We start from the raw sequence: 26,558 nt of genomic DNA on the forward strand, positions 1-26,558 counted from the left end.
GCTTTTCAACGCTGCTAAGCACTTCTCTAATGTAAAGTCCTTCTTGGAGGATTCAAGACCAGATCCTTGGCCTTGGAATTGTAGATTAACCAATGCTTCCAGCCCATTGCTGAATTTAACAGAGGAGATGTTCTGTACTCAGGTCTTTAGAGATGACTCACTCTGTTTAACAGTGTCAGTCCTACCAGACTGAACACGGAAATAATACTAGGGCAAGTACTAGGCTTAGGTAGTTCAATGATGGGATAACGCTGCAAGTTCATTCAGCCAAAGCCTGTACTAGCCCTGACCATCTCACTGGCTGTACTAATTGGGGTTCTTTGACCTTGGTTTTTAAAACAGCTGTTTCTGCAATATAACAAAGTTTCAGTTTCTCCCAAAATACAGAAAAAGAGAGAGAATGGGAAATAAAGGACAGCTAAAAAAAAGAACAAATGGAAAAAGGATGTCCCAATATAAGAAAAAGGTGAGGATGGATTGTGGAGTCACCGTAAAATCACTATGATGGCTTTTTTATTTGGTGGTCTCTACAGATGGATTTGCAATTACTGGCAGCATCTCTCTCTCTCTCTTTTCTTTTCTTAGATGCAGGTTTCAAAAGCGATTAGTGAGCCTGAGTGTTGATCTTAAGGCACTTTAACAAAGGTTGACTTCCAGAGGGCAGACACTTGCCTTCTGAAAATTGGCATACTTTCAAATGCCTGAAGTTAAGTACCTGTAAGTAAAAGTGCCTGCATGTTATATTCTTATCTGTTTAGAGTAGTTAGGTTGATATAAAATGTATTTTTTCCTCTATGAAACTTGATGTGGGATTTCAGGCCTAATGTTCATTTTGTATGAAGATAAAGCAAGACTGAGAAGAAAGAAATTACTTAACTTGGAAATGATGAAGTATTTCTTGGCTTGAAAATGACAAAAATCTTAATATTCAATAGATCCATGTGCTCAGAGGTGGAGCTGGACTAGCTATGGGCCTGACCACTTCTTTCCATTACAAGACCTTGTCTTCAGTTGCTTGCCAAATATTAATAAATTCTGTTGTAATTTTCCATGACAGGTGTCAGCCTCACCCGGGATTTTTGGGGGGTAAATTTAAGCTACGTCCTTCACACACCAAGGACAGCATTCTTGTGGAAAAAAATTGGTTCATATGGTTAAAGTCTGTATCACTTTACTGTGATACATAAGCTCACAGAAGAGGTGAATTAAAATGACACTGCAATCTTCATTTTGGATAATCCTAAATTTTGGGTTATTAACCTTAGAATCTTAATATTCATTTAAAGTAGGGATTTTTGAGGGAAGTAGATGAGAAACAACAATAAAAAATTCTGCCTTGTAATAATACCATGCAACCATGACATAAACATATTTGATTTGCTTTTACGATTTACGGTACCAAAATGGATTATAGTGTTTTAAAGTGATATTTAATTATTTCAATTTTTCCTATGCCTGAATCAGAGTTCAATTTTTTTTTTTTGGAGGACTTTAATGAGCTATGGTAATACAGAGCTATAGTCATACCATCTGTCAAGGCTAACTTTAATGGCGCTGATTATGACTTTAGAAACACCTCTTGTTCTTTAATTTGACAATGTCTCTTTTACTTTGAATTACTTATATGCCCTGATGCGGTTCTTGTTTAGGAATTCTCTAAAAAAATTACTTATAAATTCACAGAAACAACCAACTTAAAAACCAAGGACAATTATTATAAGATACTCTCTCTATATAGTATCTATATATAATATATTATAAGATATTACAAGTGGTTTGAAATATGTATTTCAACTTCAGATTGTTGACTTAAGCTTAGGGCATAATTTACTAGTATAGTTTCCTTTACACTGTTCTAGGAAACCATAAAGCTGATGGAACACGCAGTTAATTTCTCCCTCCATCTATCCTTCACAGATCACTACACAAACATATCACCATCCTATGGACATACTGGGTAAGATACTTCTTTCTACTATCCACATATTTTAATGCTCCTTCTAGATGACCCTATGTTTTTTAATCTTTTATTTCTATTTACTGTTGAGAAGAAATATTTAAGATGAGAAGTATCTTTTGGCTGCTACACATCAGAAGTTTGAAGGTTTCTTCTTGAACAAGGCATTCTTAAATTCTATTCAGAAACCCCCCCCGAAAATCTCTCTTTCAAAATAGCCAGCATTTTCGTCTGTCCTTAATGGGACTGCTGGTATTCCAAAGCCAGGCACTGTCTCACTGGTTCCCAAATCAAAGTCAAGTTTCCTTCAGGAAAAAAATAGTGGTGGCCTATGTCCTTACAAGGACTACCGATCATACATAGCGAGCATGGCAATTTAAAATCAATTTCAAGTCTGTGACTGGAACCAGGACTTCTATATACAGTCACTCAGTGCTTACCTCTGAAGCAACACATACACATGTATTTACTGCCACCTCTCAAGTACCTAAGGAATCAGTTCTTATTTGCAGAATATATGCACACAAATATCTCTGTGTGTAAATGACCATCTGAAGGCTGTGGTGGCCATGTCTGAGATGATTAGCATAATTTTTTGTTCTTTTCTCTTTTTTCTTTTTTTTATTACAGGATAATAATCACAATAAAGCTAAGAATAAAGCAATTCTGACCTCTCTCAATGACAGATTTTAGAACACTTGAGTTTTAGCTGGTTAAGGCAGAATTGATAGCAGAGATTAGAACCAGAGGGAAAACACAGCAAGAGAATTAGAATAAAAAGCAACAGCTTCCGTCGAGTTTAAATCAGGAAGAATAGCAGCAAACTTCCTTTGGACTGTGGTCAGAACCACTGTGACATGAGTTGAATGCAGAGACTGTTAGAGCTTGTACTTGACATAACTAGTTCCTGTTTGACCTCAGGAAAAAAAAAAAAAAAGCATAATTGCAACAGATCCAAAGAGCAGCAGCAGCAGCAGCCGGGCAGCCAGCAGTGACATTCCACCCCGTAGGAAACAGAAGCCTTACAGAGCACTCACTTTCCCAGGAAGTCCCACACAAACCCCCCTACGTGTTGCGGTGCAGGGACTGACACCTGGTAGGGAGGGTGCAATTTGCGGGAGGCGTGCTTTCTGAGAAAAGGCATAGTCAAAAAAAACCCCCGCACGTACAAAACAAAACAACTCGTGGAAACCAGGACGTGACAGTATAAACGGAAAGAAAAAGCGAGGAAGGAAACAGAACACAAAATGAAAAGTTACAGAGAGACAGGAGATTGTGGAATGGCAATACAAAAAGCAAACAGTTAGTTATAAAGAAAGTGAATAACCAGACGGCTGCGACAACCTCTACACCACCACAATCTGGGGACGGAAACAAAACTTATAGGGCTGTTCACCCACAGAAGAAATGCGGACTTATGGCCCACCTTCCTGTAAGAAGAAGCAAAATCCTGCCCACAGAGAATACAAATTAATGAAGTTGTGCTTTCAATCTCATGTTATCTCTAGAGTATTTTTCAAACTTTTGCATTGCATGCACCATATTTAATACAGTATTTTTTGGTACCTTTCCTCCCATTCATGGCTGAAAAACAATGTCCCCCACCCTTTAATTGCAACAGTTACTGAAGAGTGGAAGCATTTTCCTCTTTATTTTAATTTGAAGTGAAGGCAGATTTGCCATCATTGAAAAGGCTTAAGAGAACAGTTTCCTGCTTTTTATTTCATCTTCCTCTCCTCCTGTCTTTTCTCCTTCTCTATTCCCTTATACATACCTCCCTAATAGGTGACTCATTTCATCTGTTCTATGGATGAAACCATGTTACTGTTTCTCTTCTCCTGACGATGTCTAGTCAAGACATGTAACTAGCATAAGGAAAAACTCCAGGGAGAAACTCTCTCTTCTGAAAAAATCCCATTTTTGTTAGTATAGTTATTCTCTGAATGTGACTTATTTCTTCTCATCTTTCTCTACGTAGAAAAATAACCATTTCTGATAGGCACAGTAATATTCCCTTTTTTGCTTGCTGACAAACGCTTCTGCAAGCACTAGGGTTCTTCTTTGCACAGCAGAGTTTGAACAGCTGTAGAAGCATTAGAAGTCAAGATAATTTTTAGCTTGCTCTGCATAGACCACAGTTTAGGAAGGACTTCTACAAGCTAAAATTACCTATTCTGTTCAGGAAACCAAGATTCTAGCTCTAAAAAAAAAATTCCATGTAACATGCCCAGATATAGCAGTTCAGCCATGAAAGAATACTTTATAAACAAGCATAGCAGACAAAACTAGGACCAACCTATATGTTTAATAGGCATGTTAAAAAACTCTGCTTTGTGTAAAAACCCACAAGGAGAAAGCAGGGTTCCAGAGAACAGGGGGTTGGGGTAGCAGCTGAAAACAACTAAGGCCAAATAAAAAGTTCAACAATTATTCAGAAAGAAAGAAATTACTAGTCAAGACCTTACTACAAAGTATCTAAAACCTTGTACCTTTTTCTCCAGTGCTGTGATTACATTACAGTTCCACCCGAAAAATCATTTCAGGTGTTGATGCTTCACTAATTCACCACACTAACAGTACACACCTTAGATCTCTAGATCTTGAAGACCTTTTCCATTTCCACTTGCCGTAGTTAGAGAACACAAATATTCTTAGATTTTTTTTTTCCCTTGATTTACACAGTTACTGGGAATCACATGATAACAAAAGTAGTTTTTTATTTGACATAGCTCAAATAGCTACTCTAATCACTAGAAATAAAAGAAGACATATTCTATTTTACCTCAGTGCTAGTGAAAAAGATGACAAGTTAAAAAGAGAAGAGGACCACTCCATTTTTTTTATAACAGCAAAGACCAGGTAGTAAGAAGGAATGGATAGCACCGAATAGCCAAGGTATTCACCAAATTGTTACGAAATGACGTCCAGTCATTTGGGGATTTTACGCTTTCATTGATAGAGTAAGAGTTTGGTCTGTGACTGAAACAGCAAGAAAGTAACACTGTAACATGAAAAGCAATAATTGGTTTGCAGATTTCTGGAACCGCATCTTTTCAAATAAAAAGTTCCTAAGTCTTTGAAGACTGCGTGCCAATGCTTTTATCTGTAAAAGAAAAGGAGGCCCATCTTCATTTCTTTTGTTATTTTTGCTTTGTAGACTATAAACTCTTTGACTATGGGCTACTTATAAGTCTTTATTCAGTGTTTGACACTGCAAATCCCAATCTTGATTAGAGTTTCTGAATGCTAATGTAATAAAAAAAATCAGAATTCCATTAAAAGTGCATAAGAAAATCCTCTTCCTGCCATTTCAATCTCCTCTACGAATAAGGCTGAGGAATAATAAATATTTCTGACTTGCTTTTCCTAAACAATAATTACTTCTGCACACAGAAATAATTAAGGCACTAGGAATGTATTTCTTCCCCATACCTTACCTTACTTGTATTAGAATTTTATTGCTTATACCCTGATCCCTAGTCAACTTGGATGCCCTATGATGATGACATGGTGAACTTAACACCCAAGGTGGGCACCTCTAAGGGACTGAAAAAATCACACAGATAAATATGACTTATAACTGCTATTTAACTTTTTCATGTTCTATACTTAATGCACCTACTCTATCAACCTATTACCTGAATGATCTGCTGAATACATCATATTATATCACTTAGAAAAAAAAGGGAAGACAGTTAAAAAGGACATACTTTCACTTTTGGATATTTGAGCTTACACGATAAGTATAGAGAATTTTGGTTAAATAACATCATAACGTCTTAAAGAAAGCTAACAGGATACCATTACAAAGAGAGAAGAAACCCAACTGACAAGTTGAACTGTTTCAGAGCTCTCTCACATTCAAGCAAAAAGAATGGACTTCTTCGAAAGGAGTTTTTCAAATTATTCAGAGGGGCCCATAATTTGACTATCATCAAGCCAAAGAACAGTAACAATTTCCATCATGTAGAATCTGAAGGGTCTTCTACTCAGTTCATCTAATCTTCCTAACACTAAATGCAGAGCAATTAAATAGTGACAGGATAGAAATCAGAAAGACTATTGTGGCACAAGGCAAATGGGAATAATCAAATTTCTGTTTTGCAGTTCCAACTTAGTGATTCTTCACTGTGAAATGTAAAGTAAAAAAAATAAAAAACAACCCCCCCAACAGGTATTACTGCTTAGAAACTCCCTTTTGACCCACTGTAAGGTGAGAAAAATGACAGAAAACAAACTGTTTCAGATTTTTCTCAAGATCTACTATTTATAATTGTGATACAAATGTCACGGAACCATAATAAATTATAATTTTTGTTTGGGATACTGAAGTCTAGGAAAAATATCCAAGCACCCTGGCTCCAACAAAAAGATGGAAAATGCTGAGAAGTGCTGAATCACATTTCATTTAGATAAAAGCAAATCTGCTCATTCGGCTTCGCATGAGCCAAAGTTTACCTGTGTCCCTACCAGTACAAAGAGTTTAAATGCCACTTGTCCACAGAACCTGAGTAACTAGCATCACAAGCGCTTAAAAGTAATTTTTCTTGGTTTTTTGGAAAACCATGCCTGAGGAATTTATTAAATCAAGAGAACAAATTGATCTCCAAACACACCACAGTGTTGGAAACTTTTCCTACCGTCTCCATTCCTTTACAGGTCTATCTACCCTTCTAGTTCTATCTATATCAGCACTATTTTTGAGCAGCCAGGTAATGAAAGCACACAGTAAGACATCTTTTCACTTACAATTTACCAAAATAGGCACTCTAAGGTTTTTAAGACAAGAAAAATGGACTAAGTTATCTCTAACTTTAATCAGCTCTTTTGCTCCTCTAGTAACTTTATACCATTCTCACCTTTCCAATTCTGCTATCTTCTTATCCTTATCATTCTTCTCATTTTCCATCTCTTTCAAGATTTCAAGAAGACGATCCACTTCAGCTTGAGCCTTGCTAGATTCTTCCCGATACCGTGTTACCTCCCTTTCCAGCTGCTGCATACGATCACTCAGTTCCGGGCTGGCCCTAGCCTCCAGTGTTGCCTCATGAGCCTGTGAGAAAAAGGTTCAAGAAAAAGCACTTAATTCACACAGATATATATATTTTACAGATACCATGATGTCTGTGCATCAGACATCTGGATGTCTGCATTGTCTGCATTGTCATGCATGTCTGCATTGCATCTGCAATCTGGAAAAATGGTACCTAGATATCTCTTTCAAAATTGCAAGATTAATTATTACACAGAAATAAATATACAGTGTATATGGAACCTTTTAAGTATGGAGTGATACTTTCTAGGAAAGTAAAATTCAGAAAACAATCTAATTTTTTTAATTTGGTCTAAAAAAATTAAGTGATTTTTTGATCTGAAACAGAATTGACATAAGAAAGAAGTAAAAATATGAAAAAAGATAAACTCCTTTGAAAGTAAAGAAAAAGCAAAGGGTGAGTTGCATAAAAATTCCTCAAATACACTTCTAGAACAGTAATATGACTGTAGAATAAGTTATCTGAGGTACTTTTAACCTAAATAATCTAGAAAAACTAATAACAGGTTAATAGCTTTCAAGAACGACATCAGCGTGCAAAGCGTTAGATAGATTTGCACAGATGGTGCTGATGTACTGAAGTCTTTGCTAGTTATCTGGGCTGTAAGGACTAGGACTAAAATGAGTATGGCTACCTACTGAAAATATCTTCACCTAGCTATCTAGGAAGTAAGTTTTCTTCTAAAATCAGGCTATGAGGACAAAAAGCATCAGAGGACTGAGGAAAAAAATCAACCCAGTTAAGAACTTTATTTATTTATTTAAACAGCTTGTTTTGTTAATTTATTAGTAAAATTTATTCAACAGTTCCCAAGCATATTAAAGACAAAGAAAAGGTAATATTTATGCTGGAGTTTAAACCAGCAGACTAAGGACTATCTTTTCATTCTCCCCCTGTCCCTCTGCTCTTGGATCTTGAACTGCTATTTGATATCAATTAAAGCTCTTTTGAAATTGCTTACATTTGCTTTTGTGAATAGCAGGCTTGGTGGAACCAAGATTGCCTGCAAACTCAAGGCCTTCCTCTTCTCTGAAACAAACCTAAAACAGAAAATAAGACTGCAGGATTTTCCTGCCTCTTTGTGTGCAGCTGTGGAAAGACGTTTTACAAGCTGCCAATGTTCTGCTCCAAAGCACAGTAAGTCTAAATCCAATAGGATAGGACTCTGTTGCCTTTAAAGGTAATTGGACAGAACTGCAGCAGCATAAACCTCTGGGTTAGAAGCTGCTGCTTCCAAAAAACCAGATAACAGCAAAAAATACATTTGGCTAAATCTGTTTAGTTATTCAGTAAAATAAGACTGGTGGAAAATATAAGTTCATTGACCCCAACATTTTTGCCTTGAAGTTTCGTGTTTTTAATTAGCTCCGTTAAAACCAAAGCCGCATTGAGCAGAATATTCTAGGACAGTAGAATGCCTTGATGCCTGTCTTTACTGGGACTATGACCTTGGGATGGATCTTGGTTGTTCAAATACTGGAACGCTTCATATCCCAGGGTCTTGGCCCTGCAGCAGCCTGCCTGAGGGTTGATGCTAAACTGTTTTGGTTTTGTTGTTTGTTTGTTTTTTTTAACAGGAATTCCAGAAATCTGGAATTTTATCCTAGAATGAGATCCCCTGGTCTCCTGGGCAGGTCTCAACAGCAGTTCCCAATGACCACAGAAGAACAGAACCCCTTCCTGAGGTATTGTGCTAAGGAAGACTCAAAAGGCTCCACACTTCTGAGAGGCTTTCAAGTCAAGCCCTGCTGCTCCTCTGTCACTGATCTGTAAAATGTGAAAATCCTGCTTCTGAGCTTCTGACTGAGACTCAGCTGCACTTGCATCCCTGGTGAGCCTGGAAGCTTTGAGAAGCCTTTTGGAGGTAGGGCTGAGTATGCTTCCAGATTCCTTACTGCCCCATAAGCACTTCGAATTATGAACCTGTAGAAAGGACTCTCTAAGGCAAGTGGAAGTCTAAATAATGTGTTGCCAAGATGATGCAGACTCCAGGAGGACACCACAGCAATGGGACTGTTAAGCGTGTTGGTTCTATGAACAGCCGCAAGTATCAGGGAACATGCTCTGCTTTTGAAGGAGAGTGTTGGTGGCTGTTCCTGAAATGCCTTATTGGGATTTCAAACGTGCAAGAAATCTGAAATATTTGATTTTAATAAATTTATTTTCACCTACACCTAAACTTCAAACAAAACCTCCATCCTCCCCTCCCAAATACTGTTTTGCAGGAACTGGGAATCTGGTTTTTTTGGAGCATCTATAAATCTGCTGGGGGGTATTTATATTCTCCTAAGAGACACTATGTATAGAGTCAAGTTTGGTTTTCACCAGACACAGAGCCTGAATTCTTCTCTACTGGATTTAGGTAGGTTTCCAACATCTCAAATTGTTTGTTTTAACAAATACTCCTCCAGGCTCTTTAAAGTCATCCAAAATACATAATCAGATAATCAAGAGACTTCTTTTTAAAAAGCACAGCTATGCTGCTAGCCTGGATTACTAAACTCTCTAATTCAAAATAAGTTATAAGACCTAATGCAATGCTACTGTCAGGACAGTCCTGATTTATATTACTCTGTGCTAATAAAAGCATCTCCGCAACAACCCAAGAGACACTACTGAGAAGAGGAAATCAATTTTCTTTTTTAGAAAATTAGCCAACAAGTCAGTGTGTCTGGTTCTTATAGAAGGAAAGGGCTATTTACACGACATAAATTATTAGTTAAGACACATAACACATGTTATTTGTATATAATGCACATAAGTATGGATACTTTCACCTAACACAAAGAGAACGTTATGTGATATGGTGTAAACTGGAGACCACTTCCTGAGTTGTGAATTACTGACTGAGTGACTTTGGTCCATTTTGTGGGTTATGTACAAAATACGTGTTACATGACCATATCTAAAATCCTACTGGATTCATTTATTGTATAGAAAAGAAAACCAATGCATTTAGAGGTTTCCCACAAACTCACATCAAGATTTGAAACAGAAGAAATTGGCTACCTTCCCAATGCAACATTGTGCGAAATAATTCAGCAGTATTATTTTTTTTAACCAAAAAGAAAGTTAAACACAAATAATGAATTCCTATATTCACAATAAAAAAAAAAAACCCAAAAAACACCAAACCAAAACCATCACATACAACTTCCCCTGCCCACCAAAGGTGTACAAAAATTCCAAAATAAGGCAGTAATTTCATTTTCAAAACAGAATGGACATATAAAGTGACAAATGTACTAAGACAGTTTCTGCTGTATTAAGAGACTACAAGAAGTGCACTTCAATAGGTTCAACTTTCAGCTCCGCCTGAGACAGTATTTCTAAATCTGCAACTTCTTAGCATAGTTACAAACAAATACAAAAATATATAAAAGTATGATAAATAAATTGAAAAAGCAGCTTGTCTAGGGTGAAGGGAACATTGCACTTTCTCCTCTGACAAATGGCAAATAGGAAAATGTATGTCTACACAGGCCATTGAGTTTACCTAATCAGAGGCTACTTTAAACCTCTTAACTGTTACTACTGACCCTGTCATTAGCTCTCCACGTCTGTTCCAGCGTGGAGTCAAACAAGTGAATTTAAGCTACTTTCAAGGGCACAATCAAACTTGCATCTTTGATTCTGCATAAGAAACACAGTCACATTTTAGCTAGAAAGCAGCACCTTCTTAAGCTATGTTTTTATTAGCAAAGCTCATTTAGTCAGTATCAATCTTTGCCAGTGTGAAATTAATTTCATATTCTAAGTGGTTCAGGACCAAAAATAGTTTAAGCTTACTACTCTGGATATGCTCTTAAAGTTCTTAAAAGTGTCTATAAACTAAGAGGTGGTTTAACATCTTTCTGCTTTTCTGCTCTTAGCCATCATTTCCCATCTGGAATGTGGTAAGTGATGGGGTGAGTGCTTCAGGTACCTAAAGAATGAAAGAAAGAGTGATTGTTCCGCAAATAAATGTACTATAGCTTCTATTGCTTCCACAGAATCAGCTGACAAAGCCAACTTCTACAACTAAAACAAAGATGACCAATGTTTCACAGAAATAACCACTCTTTACAGATGGAAAGGAGAAGACGACAAAACACATTTAAAAGAATTTTCTAAGTTGGTATTTCTTGTGCCAAAAAAATCTTTACTAAGAGGAAAGGTGATCTTACACAACTTAAAGTTTGCCAGAGGCAGGGAAGAAAACAATAGCACAAATCTGCTTTAAAAGTTCTAAAATGTAAGTAAAAATTCTAAACATTATGACTAAAATTCCAAATCAATATTCCTAAAAGATTAACTAAATCAAACAGCAAATAATTCACAGCAAACACTTTCTACTTTTACCTATGAATTGAGACAGCAAATTCAGTTTAACATTTAACGTACAAATGTTGCCAAGAACTTTTGGCCACAAAGCAAAAGTTCCCAAGAATCTGAAATCCCATTTTAATCCACCCTCCTACCTCCAAGTGTGCCTCACATCTCCAAAAATAGTAAATGCACACACAATTACAAAAACATATTATGACTATTTACTGCAAAAGATAAACACATATAACCATTTTCTTTATTCTTCCTATTATGAAGGCAGCAATTCAAGTGATAAAACGTGTGCGCTGCCTTCTATCATGTCTTTATTAGTTTCAACAAAGTTATAAATTTGAAAAACAACCAGACTTGCTCCTCCTTTAGTTCCAACACTCTAAACACCATGGGTTGTAACAGCTTTTCAAGAAGTCTGTACTGGAAGTCAGAGGCTCAGAGAATTCTCATATACTATGTACCAGAAAAACTTGAGTCTGTCACAAAGACTTGTTTGTTAACTTATTATTGACAAGATCTTTTAAACGGCTAAACTCTGTTAATGTGACTGTAAATTTTTGACACTGAATAAGCAAGCATTTTGTTGGAATCATTTACTAAAGAAGGCTGAAAGTCTAAATAGTTAGAGAAAGATGCCTTGAGAAAATCCATTGCTGAAAAAAATGGTGACTTCAGAAAGATATGAGTTCCCATTGTTGTTATTAAACATTAACAATTTGCTCTCCTTGGAATTCACACAAGCACAAAATGTGTACAAAGACAGAAAGGAAATGGCCAGATGACGGCTGTCTTTGTAAGTGTACTTCAGCCCCCTTACCCACGCCTCATCTGAACCAAAATTTACTCACCCGGCCACAGGTTACTATTTTACAGAAACAGCGCTTCATTAAATGCACAGAAGGGAATGACTCAAGTAATGTGCAGATATTCGGTATTTGTTCTTTGATATTCAGGTATCGCTCTATGCCTTATTTACTCTAAATTATACAAATGACACTAAAAAAAAAATATTCTGATTTTTTTTCTATCATACTAAACATGACTGTAGGCTATTTCTTGGCAAACAGTAACTAACTTCACTTCTCAACGTCACCAGTGGGAAATGAGGATGCATCACTATACCTGTTGTGCAGGTGAAAAACTGAGATGCAAAAATATTCTGCCTTATTCTCTTAACGCTTTCCTACTATTATAAAAAATAATTTATCATCTAACTTCTCTAGATGATTATCATCTTCCTAATATAACTTTGGCTCATTCTTTGAGCGTTTTTCACACAATACTGAAGACTGCAAGAGTCTGGCAGACAATAACTTAGTTATAGAATATTATTAACGACAACCTCACAGTGAAAAACGAGAAAGGCCATGCAATGGCGTATTGGCCATCTCCTAGTGTGTGGATATTTAAGTTTTCAAAATGAATGTTAGGAATTCAAAATGAATCTTAACAAAGTTTCTGGAATGGGTAGAGTAGGTAAGTTTAATTTTCTAGGTATAAGAAAATCAGGGGGAAAAACACTCCAACTTTTCACTGTATGAGTTGATGCAGACATTGTCATAAACCATCAACAGGACTGGAACTTTAAAAGCAACCACAGCCTCTTGTGCCTTATTCTCTGTGTTGGCTATATCATACTGGGGAATAAAACACACCATTTGTTCGCAGATTTCATATTTTCTGACTTAAGAGTAATGGGGAGTCTCAGAAATTTTGCATGCTATTAAAGGTTTTGTAGAGAACACACTCTCCTAGACACAAATTCTCCTGCCTATTTGCACCAAATACAATCCTTTTGTATTAAATCTCATTTCCCCAACTTTTTATCAACATTATTTAGGTTCAAATTCCACTCCTCTTACCCAGGCAGATTGCACTGATCTACCACTTCTCTTCATCCTTTACCTATGACTTTTTTTTCAGGTTTGGGTGTTCTTTTTGCACAGTTAGTTCTATCCAACAGCACCTGTAGTCCCATGTCTTCTGCTCATATGCAACTGTCTCCTCATACCATGTCTTCCCCGAGTCCAAGGCTCAGAACAATTTTTGTAGTAATCCTATCTACTCATTCCCGCAGCAAAATCCAATCTGTTTTTCTCCTCCCAGTGACTAACTTTCAGTACCAGCTTCCAGTCCGAACAGATTATTTGTCCTGATCTGTTCTGCACACCAAGACACTGATTCTTGCTTCTGCTGGATTTGTATCAAGGAGCTGCCTGGAACCAGCATGATATCTGGTGAATAGTCTACTTAGCTGTACTGGGTTTGCGTGGCAAGGTTTTGTGGAGGGGGGGCTAACAGGGGTGGCTTCTGTAAGATGCCAGAAGCTTCTTCCATGTCCAATATAACCAATGCCAGCTGGCTCCAAGACAGACCCACTGCTGGCCAAAGCTGAGTCCATCAGCAACGGTGGTAGCACCTCTGCGAGAACATATTTAAGAAGGGGAAAAACTGCCGCACAACAGCAGCCAGAGGAGAAGAGTGAGAATATGTGAGAGCAACAACTCTGCAGACATGAAGGTCACTGAAGGAGAAGGGAGAGGAGGTGCTCCAGGTGCCGGAGTAGAGATTCCTCTGCAGCCTGTGGTGAAGACCATAGCGAGGCAGGCTGTCCTCCTGCAGCCCATGGAGGTTAATGGTGGAAGAGATACCCACCTGCAGCCTACGGAGGATGCCACACCGGAGCAAGTGGATGTGCCCAAAGGAGGTTGTGACCCCATGGAGAGTCTGCACTGGAGAAGGCTCCTGGCAGGACCTATGACCCGTGGAGAGAGAAGCCCACACTGGAGCAGGTTTTCTGGCAGGACTTGTGATGCCATGGGCGACCCGTGCTGGAGCAGTCTGTTCTTGAAGGACTGCACCCTGTGGAAGGGACCCACGCTGGAGCAGTTCATGAAGAACTGCAGCCTGTGGGAAAGACCCGTGTTGGAGAAGTTCAGGGAGGACTGTCTCCTGTGGGAGGGACCCCACACTGGAGCAGGGGAAGACTGTGAAGAGGAAGGACTGGAAGAGACAACATGTGATGAACTGACCACAACTCCCATTCCCCATCCCCCTGCACTGCTCAGGGAAGGAGGCAGAGAAATCAGGAGTGAGGTTGAGCCCAGGAAGAAGGGAGGACGGGGGAAAGATATTTTAAGATTTGTTTTTTAATTCTCATTACCCTGCTCTGATTTGATTGATAATAAACTAGATTAATTTTCCCAAGTCGAGTGTTTTGCCCATGACAGTAATTGCTGAGTGATCTCCCTTCCTTATCTCGACCCACAAGCCTTTCACTGTACTTTTCTCTCCCCTGTCCAGCTGAGGAGAGGAGTGATAGAGTGGCCTGGTGGGCCAGGTCCAAGCCAAGGTCAACCCACCACATTGGCATTGCTACTGCCGGCTCAAATGACCAGACCTAGAAGAGGTCATTCATCATTCGGGACCTTCCCAGGTCTTCCTCACTCTCCAGGATGGGGTATAACCAGTGCAGGTGGAATCTTTGGGAAGTTTCATTCCTAAATCTCTCCTGAGCAAATAGACAATGCATTTAACCATTAGCTGATTTAGATTGATTTAAACAGGGGCATCAAAAATATCTGTTACACAGACAATATCTTTTAATAACAAATCACTAGTGTTAAAAAACAACTAAAACTAACATATTTCTACATTTCTATATTTTGTTTTTGAAAACAGTGAGCTGTTATGGCTGAGAGTTTCTTTCCAAAAGACAAAAAACCAAACAAAATCTCAGACTCAATCAAACAACATAAGAAACTTCAGCTAAAAGACTTTAAAAGTTTGGCAAAACCATAAACAAGTGATAAAAGAATCTAATTATAGCTTAGTAACAGACTGTACCAGTGTAATCTATGGGATAGGAGGCTGGCAAATTATTTTAAAGTGGAGGAATGTATCAATTCACCAGAAAAGTCTTGAGTCTCCTTTTCATACCTGAAAACAAAATACCTTTGGGGATAAAATATTTATCATGAAATGCTAAATAATGAAATCCTGTAAATTCCATATCCACTAATCTTTCATCCTTTAAGAAAAACATGTAGTTTTTCCCTAATCTTTGTGCACCAAATACTTGAGAATATTTATTAATGACTGCTTTTACATATAATAAAAAACTCAAAATGCAGTGTAGGAGTTTTTATGCCTTAGTTGACTATTCATTGTTATTTCTGATAGTCTTAACAAAATACTTTTTCCTATTGCGCATAGAATCATAGAATTGTCTAGGTTGGAAGAGACCTTTAAGATCACTGAGTCCAACCATTAACTTGGCACTGCCAAAACCACCACTAAACCATGTCGCTAAGCACCACATCTACCCATCTTTTAAATACCTCCAGGGATGCCGATTCCACCACTTCCCTGGTCAGCCTGTTCCAATGTACAACTCTTTCCCCAAATCTAGTCCCATAAATGCATTGTATTATCTGCTCTGTTAAACTAATTTATAATACAGGATGTCGCAAAAACTGAAGTATAAAAGGACCAGGAACTCTCTGACCTTCAGACAATGATTGTCAGGATACACAGCTACATTTCCTCTGAACATTGTTGAGAGTAACGCAGACACCAGACTTCTGAAAGTTTCGTAACACGATTTTTGATGCACACAGTCACAAAAATCTCTGATGAAAAACACTTTGGATTACATAATTTACGGTATCAAGATGTTATTATACAAACACTCCTTGAAATGAGTGCACTTTGACATCAAACAGAAGGCTAGTAATAGGATCCAAAATTAAACTGACATAGTACCAGTGAGCTTAATGGTTACGTAAGTTTTTAAGCCATCTTTTACTTGCTGTAACTTAATTATTATTTCTAATGTGCTGCTGTGCATGGTGTTACAGAATACTTTCACACAAGAAGCTTGATTTGCATGGAAATTCTACATTCTTGCTCTGAAAATGTACGGACAATGGAGATGAAAGGAAAGCTACAGGACACTTCAAGCAACTGAAGCACAGGGAAACAAAAATATTGGCACAATATTAAGCTGTCCAAACAAAAACCAAGTTAGACCAACGCAGCCAAAAAGTAAAAGCATCTTAGAAGGCTTTTTTTGAGCATGACTGGTAGGACATACTACAGCTTTTTGTTTGTATCCATACCATCTATACCTAGTATAGATGGTATTTAAGTACCATATACTTAATATACTTAAGTATATTACTATACCAAAGTAATTCACCAATATACTCTGTGTTGGCCCAAATATAAAAGCACGGGTGAATACACATGCAACACAGAAAGTTAAATGGGGTTGGCAATAGCCTCTCAGTTTGCCAGGGGAACTTACTGGCCTGGATGGATGACTCAATAAAACTTCAGGATGCTAAAGGGAGAAAGGAGATAAGACAAGATGGGGAAAATTTGGGATAGGAACAGTGTGGGAGAGAAAAAGAAAAGATGCAACAAGAAAAGAAATTAAAATAATAGCTGCAACATTAATTTACTAAGATGACAGAACTTAATTTGTGGTTTTACCATATACTACTAACGAGCTTTTGAAACATAAGAAACATGGAGAGTTACCCTCGTGCAAGTTCCAAACTTGATTTCTCAGTTTAACAGTTTTGTCCAGTCCTTAAATACTTAACATAGCCCTGTGTTTGGGTTTACACGTGACAGTTTTACAGTTTGAGGAGGACTTCTAGTGCTTCACTTATATTAATTACTAGACAGCTAAATGGTACAGAAAACTAATTCAGTGACAGGCACTATCTGAATGCTGAACACAATTGCTGGCTTTTTACTTTTATTTTTACAAGACATCCCGATTTCCCTGGTATCATTTTTCTTCCTAGGTTGATGTTGTGGTTTCATTTGGGATAGAGTTAACTCTTTTACTAGCAATTGGTGTAGTGCTACGTTTTTGGATTTGGGATGAGAAATACTTTTGATAGTGCATGATGTTTTTAGTTGTTGCTAGGCAGTCAAAGACTTTTCTGCTCTTCCTATCACTGAGCCAGCAAGTAGGTTGGGTGTGCACAAGAAGCTGGGAGGGGACACAGTCGGGACAGCTGACCCCAACCGACCAAAGGAAGACTCCATAGCATAGGATATATGGTTCAGCATATAAAGCTGTGGGAAGAAGGAAGGGGGGGCATTCAGAGTGATAGCGTTTATCTTCCCAAGTTACCGTTATGCAGATGGAGCCCTGTTTTTCTTGGAGATGGCTGAACACCTGCCTGCCGATGGGAAGCAGCGAATGAATTCCTTGTTTTGCTTTGTTTGCATGTGAGGCTTTTGCTTTACCTATTAAACTGTCTTTATCTCAACTCATGAATTTGTCCTCACTTTTACTCTTCTGATTCTCTCCCCCATCGCAAGTGGTGTGAGTGAGCGGCTGTGTGGTTCTAGGTGCTGGCTGGGATTAAACCAAAACAGTTGCTATGCTGAATACATCATTTATCGTCACTTCTTTGAAAAAACAAATCATCAGCTGAGAACAAAAAAAAAAAATGTATTTCTATCGCATCTACCAATATTACTGGTAATATTTTCAGTTGTGGCAGGAAATCCATGTTCACAAAAATAAAAAGCACCAGAGCTTGTATTACACTAACCGAGCTAGATCTTGGGAAACAGTTTGGATCAACACTTCATTCAGTCTTTTTTTTTTTTTTTTTTTTTTTTTTTTCTGTCTTTTGAAAGCCACTATCCTCCTGAACTTGAAAGAAGAACACCACAGCAGAAAAAAAGCATCCTCTGAGCGAGCTTGTTGAATCTAGCGGTATTTTCCTGGCAGGGAATCACTGCTAACATTCTATGATGAAAAGTTCCTAGAACTGCACCAAGGGGAAGTTTGTTAACATACGGTTTTGGACTCTTTCTTTTCTCTAACCTTGATCCCTTTCAAATAAGGAAAATATCTACAGGGAGAAAAACTATGTGCTGGAAATGAAGACAGACAAATATCCACTCATCTTTGCTGGAACAAATTCTGATATTAGTTGGTCTCTCCCAGATTAGAAAAACAAAATGAAATGAAGCATATTGTTTGGGAAAGACAAGACAGGAAAAGCTAGGAAGAGTGTGTCCTGAAGAAAAACAACTAGAAGAAAAGTTTTTCACTATAAAACTATTACATTAAAATAGAAGTTTGAAGAAAAAAGATTTTCCTAAGGAAAAAAAAAAAAAGCCACAGAGCATAAAACCACTTCACAGAAAACGGAGAGAGAACCCCCTGTGTGTGATTTCCCTCTAATGATTCCATCTCAGCAAAAAAAGAGACTATTTAAGGCAGGACACCGGGCCATGCAAACTCAACATGGATTTATGGCTTACTTTCAGCATTCGGAATCTCCCATTGTATCTCCTGCTGGCAGCAGGCTGACAATTGAGCATAGAAGCGATGACAGCAGAATAATGAGAACATTAAGCATATAGATTTGCATAACCATCATATCATTATTAAAAAAACAAAACGCCTAACACGAAAAACACTGCAGCTCTATTTGCTGAGACAGGGATCAATATAAAACAGTCTTTAGCAAGAAAAGGAACAGTAACAATGAGGAGTGGACACCCAGAGTCAGACACTGGAGGCTGCTTACATGGAAAGAAAAATAATATCAGCAACTTTTCAGCACCTCTGCACTCCACTTGGTTAATAAGATTTCATTTAAGTGTAAAGTTAAATACCTTTTACAGGAAAAGTGGAAGCTCGCACTGTTTGTGATTTCTCAAAGGCTCACTGTCTAGAGATTAGCAAGAGTTTTTTCCCAAGGACTGCCCAAATCCTTCTAATCTAATGGCTTAACATAGTCCAATTCAGTCTCTTTTGTCAGCTTCTTAACTTCGAAGGCTAATAGATTTAAATGAAAGTACTCAAACTGCTCAGTGGAAATAAGAGGCAAGGGAAACAAGATTGAAGTTAGACACATCTCTGCTCAAACCATAAGGGAAATGACCTAAAAGGAAAAGGTTTTTGCTGTTTGCTGTTAAGAGTTACACAAAAAAGTTCATCCTGCATGTGTCTTATGCAAAACAGCACTAAGATAATGTAATAGAACTCAACATAATAAACATCTAATTAATTTTTAATGAATGCTCTTACATAGCCATTAGTTTTAAGGCTAATTGTGACAGTTATTTGCAGCAGTTAACAATGCAGATGTGTAAACTGAGTTTTTAGAAGCTTCAAATTGGAGCCGGATTATCTATCATAATTAATCATAGAATCATAGAAGAGTTTGGGTTAGAAACAACCTTTAAAGGTCATCTAGTCCAACCCACCTGCAATAAACAAGGACATCTTCAACTAGATCAGGTTGCTCAGAGCCCCGTCCAACCTGACTGTGAATGTTTCCAGTGAAGGGGCACCTACCAACTGTCTGGGCAGCCCGGTCCAGTGTTTCACCACCGTCACTGTAAAAATTTTCTTCCTTATATCTAGCCTAAATCTACTCTCTTTTAGTTTAAAACCATTACCCTTTGTCTATCACAACAGGCCCTGCTAAAAAGTTTGTCCCTAGCTTTCTTATAAGCCCCTTTTAAGTACTGAAAGGCCATAACAAGATCTCCCAAAGCCTTCTCTTCTCCAGGCTGAACAACCCCAACTCTCTCAGCCTGTCTTCATGAGAGAGGTGCTCCAGCCCTCTCTGATCGTTTTGTCGTCCTCCTCTAGACTTGCACCAACGGGTCCATGTCCTTCTTATGGTGGGGGCCCCAGAGCTGAACACAGACTCTCCCGACCAGGTGGGGTCTCACCACAGAGTGGAGGTTGTTTCAAGGATGACAAGAAACTAATCCACCTTGAAAATGTCAAACTGCCTGAATAAATATGCAATGAATTTAAAGAGAGAAAGGCTTTTAAAAATACATTTTTCTACTTTTCCGCAAGCGATAAAAAAATATTGGCAAATTAAAAACTGCTGGAGAAAAGGTTATTAAAGAAATATCTAAACTTACTCGTAAGTATAAAATATACTCAAGTGGTCACTAACTATATTTTCTTGAGTGACTAAGAGCAACTGTAACTTGGTTCTAGAAAGCAAGGAGGCTCAGTGGTAGAAGTGGGCTCTCATACAGCTTAAGGAAAGCAAATGCACGGCTGATGACATGAAAGCATAGTTGGGTCCTAGAGCTTTGATTCCTTTATAAAAAAACTGTTGTGGACTGACTTCTTATCACCAAAAAAATCTTTCCATTGAATTTGAATTTTCCCCTGAATAAGAAGAATGCAGTAGCCCAACATGACACAGTATTTAGAAAAGGAACAAGGTATTGATGGTTTTGTCTCAGTAGGACTTTTGAGAGGGTACTTTAGGGTCTCTGAAACAATTGTCCAAATGCCCTAAGTAAGCAATAATGCCTGAAGCAGAGGAGCAGATTTCCACAGTATCATGAAAGGGCTTTATAGTGTACGTAGGTAATGGCAGACTCTCAATTTTTTTTGCTTGTAGAACTGAAACCATCCTGACTGTATGAGGTTAGGTAGCTTCTTTGGATGGGAAGATGCAGATCTGTTTGTGTTTACAATACAATGATTTTATATTCTTTATTTTTCTCAGAACCAAATTAAGAATACAGTTATTTGTCCAATAACTATTCTGTACAGTTAATAGTGCTCTTTACATTTGAGCTATTTTCCCATTTTAACCCTCAGGAGAAGGATCACAGGAGAATAATTCACCCTCTTAATTATTTACTGGGGTAAAAAAAAAAAAAGAGATTAGATTATAAAAATATATGGTCTTATGAACTGGCTCAGTGCCCTTATGTAATGTTCCTGGATGCCAGCTATTAAGCGCAATCCTCTCTAAAACGGAATGAGCAGAGGTAGGCCTAAAGGAATTATAACAAAGAGCTGTCATCACAGTGCAAATTAAGTGCATGTTCACCTTTTAGCTAGCAGTGCTTCATCAGATTTGGTTGACCTCCACACCTGCTTATATTACTGATATGCTCACTGCTTATAGTGAGGAAAGCAATCTCAGGGGAAGCAGTGAAAAGCGGTACATTTACACATGCTAAATATACAGACATATTCCCTAAATAATTGAATTTCCAAAACTGTTTTTTCAACTATTTGTTATGCGCTCTCCCAAGTAATTACTTTTTTTTTTTTTTAAGTAATTGTATCAACGTTGTCCACTGCAGCTGTCTACCTACAAACTAATACCATCATCCAATTGCTAAAAAAATCTCTGGCAAATCTTAGCTACAATATATCCCTCAACTCATTATCAGTAACACACTGACAAAGGGTGAAATTGCAATTCATGACAGAGAATTCAAATGAAAGGGTCCTTCAGGACTTCTGAAATACCCACTGTGTGGTACACTGAAAACAGCCTGTGACACTGATTAAATGTGCACAACTATCTTTTCCTGATATTGCGCTTTGTTGATGCTGAATAACAGAACTGTTTATTTTGTGCAACAGAATTAAAAAGGGCAAACATGGGTCTATATATGCATATGTGGAGTTTCACTTACACAGAATTTTCATGTGCATTAACATCCACACAACAGAAATCTTAAATGAGTCTTAGCTGATGACTCAAAATTCAATCTCACGTTCATTTGAGGAACTAGGACAGAGTTCCAAACTATAGCACAGACACTCCTTTTCCTGCGTAGATGTAAAGAAACAGCTAGAAATCCATAACCCAAGACTTAAATGTCTTAAAAAAACTGTGTTGCCTTTTGTCTTGTTCTAATTTTAAAAATAGAAGTGTTATCACTATTTCAGTTAGTGTGTTTTGTGCTTCTTCATCACCTGCTTTTTTTAAAATAAAAAAGTTAAAATCAAATCAGTTTCTCTAAACAGTGCAGTATTTATGCTATTCACAGCTGAAATAAAGAAGGCTTGCAATGCAAACATAACCCAAAGATTCTGTTCAAATTAATTAGCTTGCTTGTAATAGAATATTCTTCTGAACAGCGAACTCCTACCAACGTATCAGCTGTGACTGGCAATGAGATTAAAAGAAAAGATCACACACTTCACTGGTGATATATTCTTTTCATTTGTGTCTATGCATTCTGATGGGCCAGGCCAATCATGCATCTGAATTTATCACACTAACACCTACGTGCATTGATAATTGATATGTGAAATGTTTAGGTGTTACACCAGTTTAATGGTACAATTACTGCTGCAAACTGTACCAAAGCAGACTAAATCCTTAATTCCTAGTACCTGTTCTTTTAAAAAAAAATATCAAAAAATCAAAAAATCAACAGCACTGTTATTACATGTAAATGAAGTCCAAAATTTGGACTTCAGTGTCTGAAAGTCACTTTCTGATGCGCTTAGCTTATAATATGGTTTACACAGACACAACTTCACAGTACTTACTGAAAAGCAATTCATAGAAGTAAAACTTAAGACCCAAAGTCTTCTGTGTAGGCATGGCCAATTTGTCTAATGCTGAATGTTTACACCACATATATTAACTATGAAGTAAGATTACCTTCTTCAATTGAGTTTCCATCTTCAAACATTCTTCCTTTTTCTGTTCCAATGCAATTTCCAGCGTCTTGAGTCTTGAATCTTTCTTCAATCCTGACGAAGCTAAGGATGAAGCATGTTCCTTCAGATCCAGTAAGGACGTCTAAAATAAAAGATGTAAAATAATTATCAAGTAAGTGCTCTTTATGTGAAATAGCTAGTTTCTTTTTTGTCTTTATTTTCTTCCTACCACTTCACACTATGTTCAGGATCCAACTTAGAAAAACATATTGTGTCAGGATGTTCATGTCACTGACTTAAGACAGCTTGATTTAATTCAGGTTTTCAGGATCAAAATAAAACCTTGTTTAAGTTAATTTTAAAATAATTTTTAAAGATGGAAGATTCTGTTAACTGGAACTATTGCTTCAGTGACAGTCATGTTTAAGAAAAAATAGTTTTAATTAAAATAATATTTAAAAATCATATGTGATTAGCAGGTTTGGTCATGGTATCTAAAACCAATAGTGTTCAAAGCTTTTCTGTACACAGCTGCTATGAGGTGAAACCGATTCATGCTACCTATCTCCAAAAGATATCTCAACTTTTGGGTTGGGTTTTTTCCTGTCAAATGTTGACTTCCACACAGACAAAATCTTAGCACTTCCTGGATGCGTATTTTTTGTATTGTTTTACTTTGAGTTTTGAAAAAAGATTGTAAGTAGACTTAAATGTTACAATTCCAAGAGAAGAAAAGAGAACATCTATATTTCTCTAACATAATTAGGTTATTTTGTCTAGCCAACTGGTTCATTACCAACAACCAACTTCATTATCAAAAAAGGACTCTTCAGAGTCAAAAGAACTAGCTGTATTGTTTGCATAAAAGAATAAACATTACCCGCCTGCTTTTGGCACCCACAGCTTTGATCAACCTCTGTCCTTTCCTCCCTATGTTTAGAGAGGAACAAGCTTGTCCTCTGCCTTCAGTTGTCTATAGGCACAGCTCCAGTAAATGCTGTCATTGACTATTGGTCATTCCCTACTAACACGATTAACTGCTGCAAATAGGGGGACTGTGTGCTTTCCGTGAAAAGGGGGTTCCAAAATATTTATGCCTTGAAAAATTCTCAAACGGTATATTTTCCTAGAGAAACTTGTCAAAGGACCATTACTATGAAGGAACAGTTCTCTTTGTCTAAAATATAACACATACAAATACAGCAAACAAAATTCGAACACAACAGGTTCATTCTGCTGGTCAACCTCTTTCTCTGTGAGATCTCCTTGCAAAATGCTGACTTTCTCTTTCAGGTCCTTAATGTCTTTTTTATAGTTGTCGATCTCTTCCTGTTTTTCTCGTTCATCTCTGTCACGTGTCTCCTTTAAGCGCTCAATGGTCCTTTCCTGACAAAAGAAAGCACTCTGTGAAGAAAATCCCTCTTAGTTCAACTTCTGAGACTTCTTATCATAACACTTCTTACACACTGAAGACAAAAAGGAGGAGGACTGTAGGATATTGCCATTTTCTTTTCTTTACGGTTGTAAAACAGGTCCTCAAGAAGGAGGAAACTTGAGAAATCTATGGATTCATTGCTAAGAAATACCAGGCTTTCTGTATCTCTGAAAGTTCACACCACTGTTACAATGCAACACAATTTTACTGGTTCTGATAATAAAAATTAACCAAGACCAGGACACTTTACATATTACTTCCTTATTTAAACCTTATTTTTACAAAATGTACAGTTAAGTTCCCTTCAGAGAGGAAGGGGTGTAATGCCTATGTGACACCAAGATCAATGTGCAGGAAGAAAACACAACAACTTTTCTGTACACCAGATATCAATGGAGCTTTGGTTATCTTGGAAGCTGAAGGGATGCAAGCGAATTCCCCAACCTCAGAGAAAGCTTTACCATAACTTTATATTTATAGAATCTGACAGACTAAAGGAGCTGGAACCTTGGTTCTCCAGAAATCAAGAAAAAATACACAGTAATTCCAAAAAGTTGTCCAACCAAAAAAAAATAGACAAGGCTGTTCCCTCGGTCTGCTATATCCTGAGAATTGGGCAAGCATTAAAAAAATACAATGAGAACAATAAAGCTGCAAATAAAGTGAGACTGATATACAGCTATATCAGGACAATTATTCATTTTAATTCTAATATTGGGAACTAAAACTCAACTTCATGCAGCAAAACTTTAAAAATAAATTTATAAATTTCTTATTAAAGTATCCGAGCAGAGATGATAAAACAGAATAAGATATTAGACAGACTTAAAAGAAAAAAAAAAAAGGCAGAAGAATCCACGCTGAAATTATAAGGCATCCCACAATCATACCAAAAATGCACCATGTGAAGAGACGACAATGACTAGAGCTTGTGGCTCAGGGTCTTATCTCATGCCCTCCTTCCCCAGTGCGCAGCGGCGGTGCCCTCCGCTGGCTCCGGGAGCCAGTCCGGCTGCGCTCCGCGCATCCTCCGGCGCCCTCTAGCGAGGGACGCGGCTCGGCAGCGACCCCCGCTCCCCTCATCCCTCCTCAGCTGCCGGGGACAAAGGATGTCATTCCGGCATCGCGTTAAAGACGTCTTGTAGGCAGAGCCCAGGAAACACACGGAAAAACCGACTTTAGTAGAAGGGCCTTTCGAAGGAAGGGACTTCGGTTTTCCATACTCACTTTTTCTGCCAGTGCTTCTTCCAGCGTGGTCAAGGCAGTGTCAGTATTTGTGGTGTCAGCCTGCAAGGATTTCACTCGATCCTTTAAGCTGCTCATTTGCTTCTCCTTGTCTCTTAACTGTTCTTGAAGATTTTCAATCTTAAAGAAAAGCAGTACATTTTAAGAAAATAGCAAGCAAACCCATCCAAAAATCATCTCAGGAGTATATCAAACTCTTTAAAATATTCTTAAAGCAAAGGAAGAAAGCACCTACATCCTACACCAAAACATCAAGCAATGCAACCAAAACCATCAAACATTAACAAGGAATCAGTAACCTTTCCAATGATCATGAAAGAATTCAGACCAATAAAGTCTAAATAATATTTACAAGATCAACATAAAGAAAGGGTATTATTCCTAATTTCCGAGGATGCTGGGCACTGTATGACCGAAGGACAATCGATGTATTAACAATATGAAAGGAAAAAAGCCGAGAAAAACATTACTGCATATGTAAACCAAAAAGGCCCTTGATAATTAAGAAGTTGTGAAGAAGTATTATTTTAAGTATTTCCTTTGGTACTGTCATATTCTTTACTGTACTGGCACGTTGCTTCTTCATCTTACATGGTGCTTTGTTACATGATGGACTAACACAAAGCGTCATTCCCTGGGCAGAAAATACACCAGCCTTCTTTTCTGCAGTTGTAGAATTTGATCAATTTATGAGTTCTGAATACATCTTTTGACAGACTGAGAAGACCTAATGCTAAACCCATTTTATGCAAACATACACATCATAAGGAACGGACACATTATCATTATGACAACCCATTGAAAACAAATTTATCAGCAAAGGATTAAACTGGGTAAAGATTTCTCAGTTGCTTCCTTTTTGCTGTTGCTTCTGACAAGCTCTTCTTGCATCAGCAAACGTACATCATAAACTGGTGAACAACATGTGGCATGTAAGGTACCCAGCTCAAAACACTTGTAGCAAGATATTCTTTTAAAAGACATTTGTAAGATATAACTTAACAAGACAACCCCAAAGGCTATCCAGTCCAGTATTTAGTAAACTTTCTGAAACCATTATTAGCCTTTTTGCTTCACCTGTCAAACTGCAGTTAGCAGCTCCTCGCTTAGCAG

General features: G+C 37.6%; 1 protein-coding gene across 1 annotated transcript in view; it reads right to left on the bottom strand.

The window, feature by feature from the left end:
• ERC1 (ELKS/RAB6-interacting/CAST family member 1) overlaps positions 1-26,558 on the bottom strand; it is a 300,150-nt gene that overhangs the window by 160,977 nt on the left and 112,615 nt on the right. The window contains exons 9-12 of the mRNA XM_074168034.1: positions 25,428-25,565; positions 24,011-24,151; positions 22,767-22,907; positions 6,817-7,010 (exon numbers count right to left, since the gene is read on the bottom strand). Of these exons, the coding sequence (XP_074024135.1) occupies positions 6,817-7,010; positions 22,767-22,907; positions 24,011-24,151; positions 25,428-25,565 (614 nt within the window). The remainder of the gene's footprint in view (positions 1-6,816; positions 7,011-22,766; positions 22,908-24,010; positions 24,152-25,427; positions 25,566-26,558) is intronic.

Source organism: Numenius arquata, chromosome 2 (assembly GCF_964106895.1).
Source record: "Numenius arquata chromosome 2, bNumArq3.hap1.1, whole genome shotgun sequence".
In the NCBI taxonomy this organism is placed as follows: Eukaryota; Metazoa; Chordata; class Aves; order Charadriiformes; family Scolopacidae; genus Numenius; species Numenius arquata.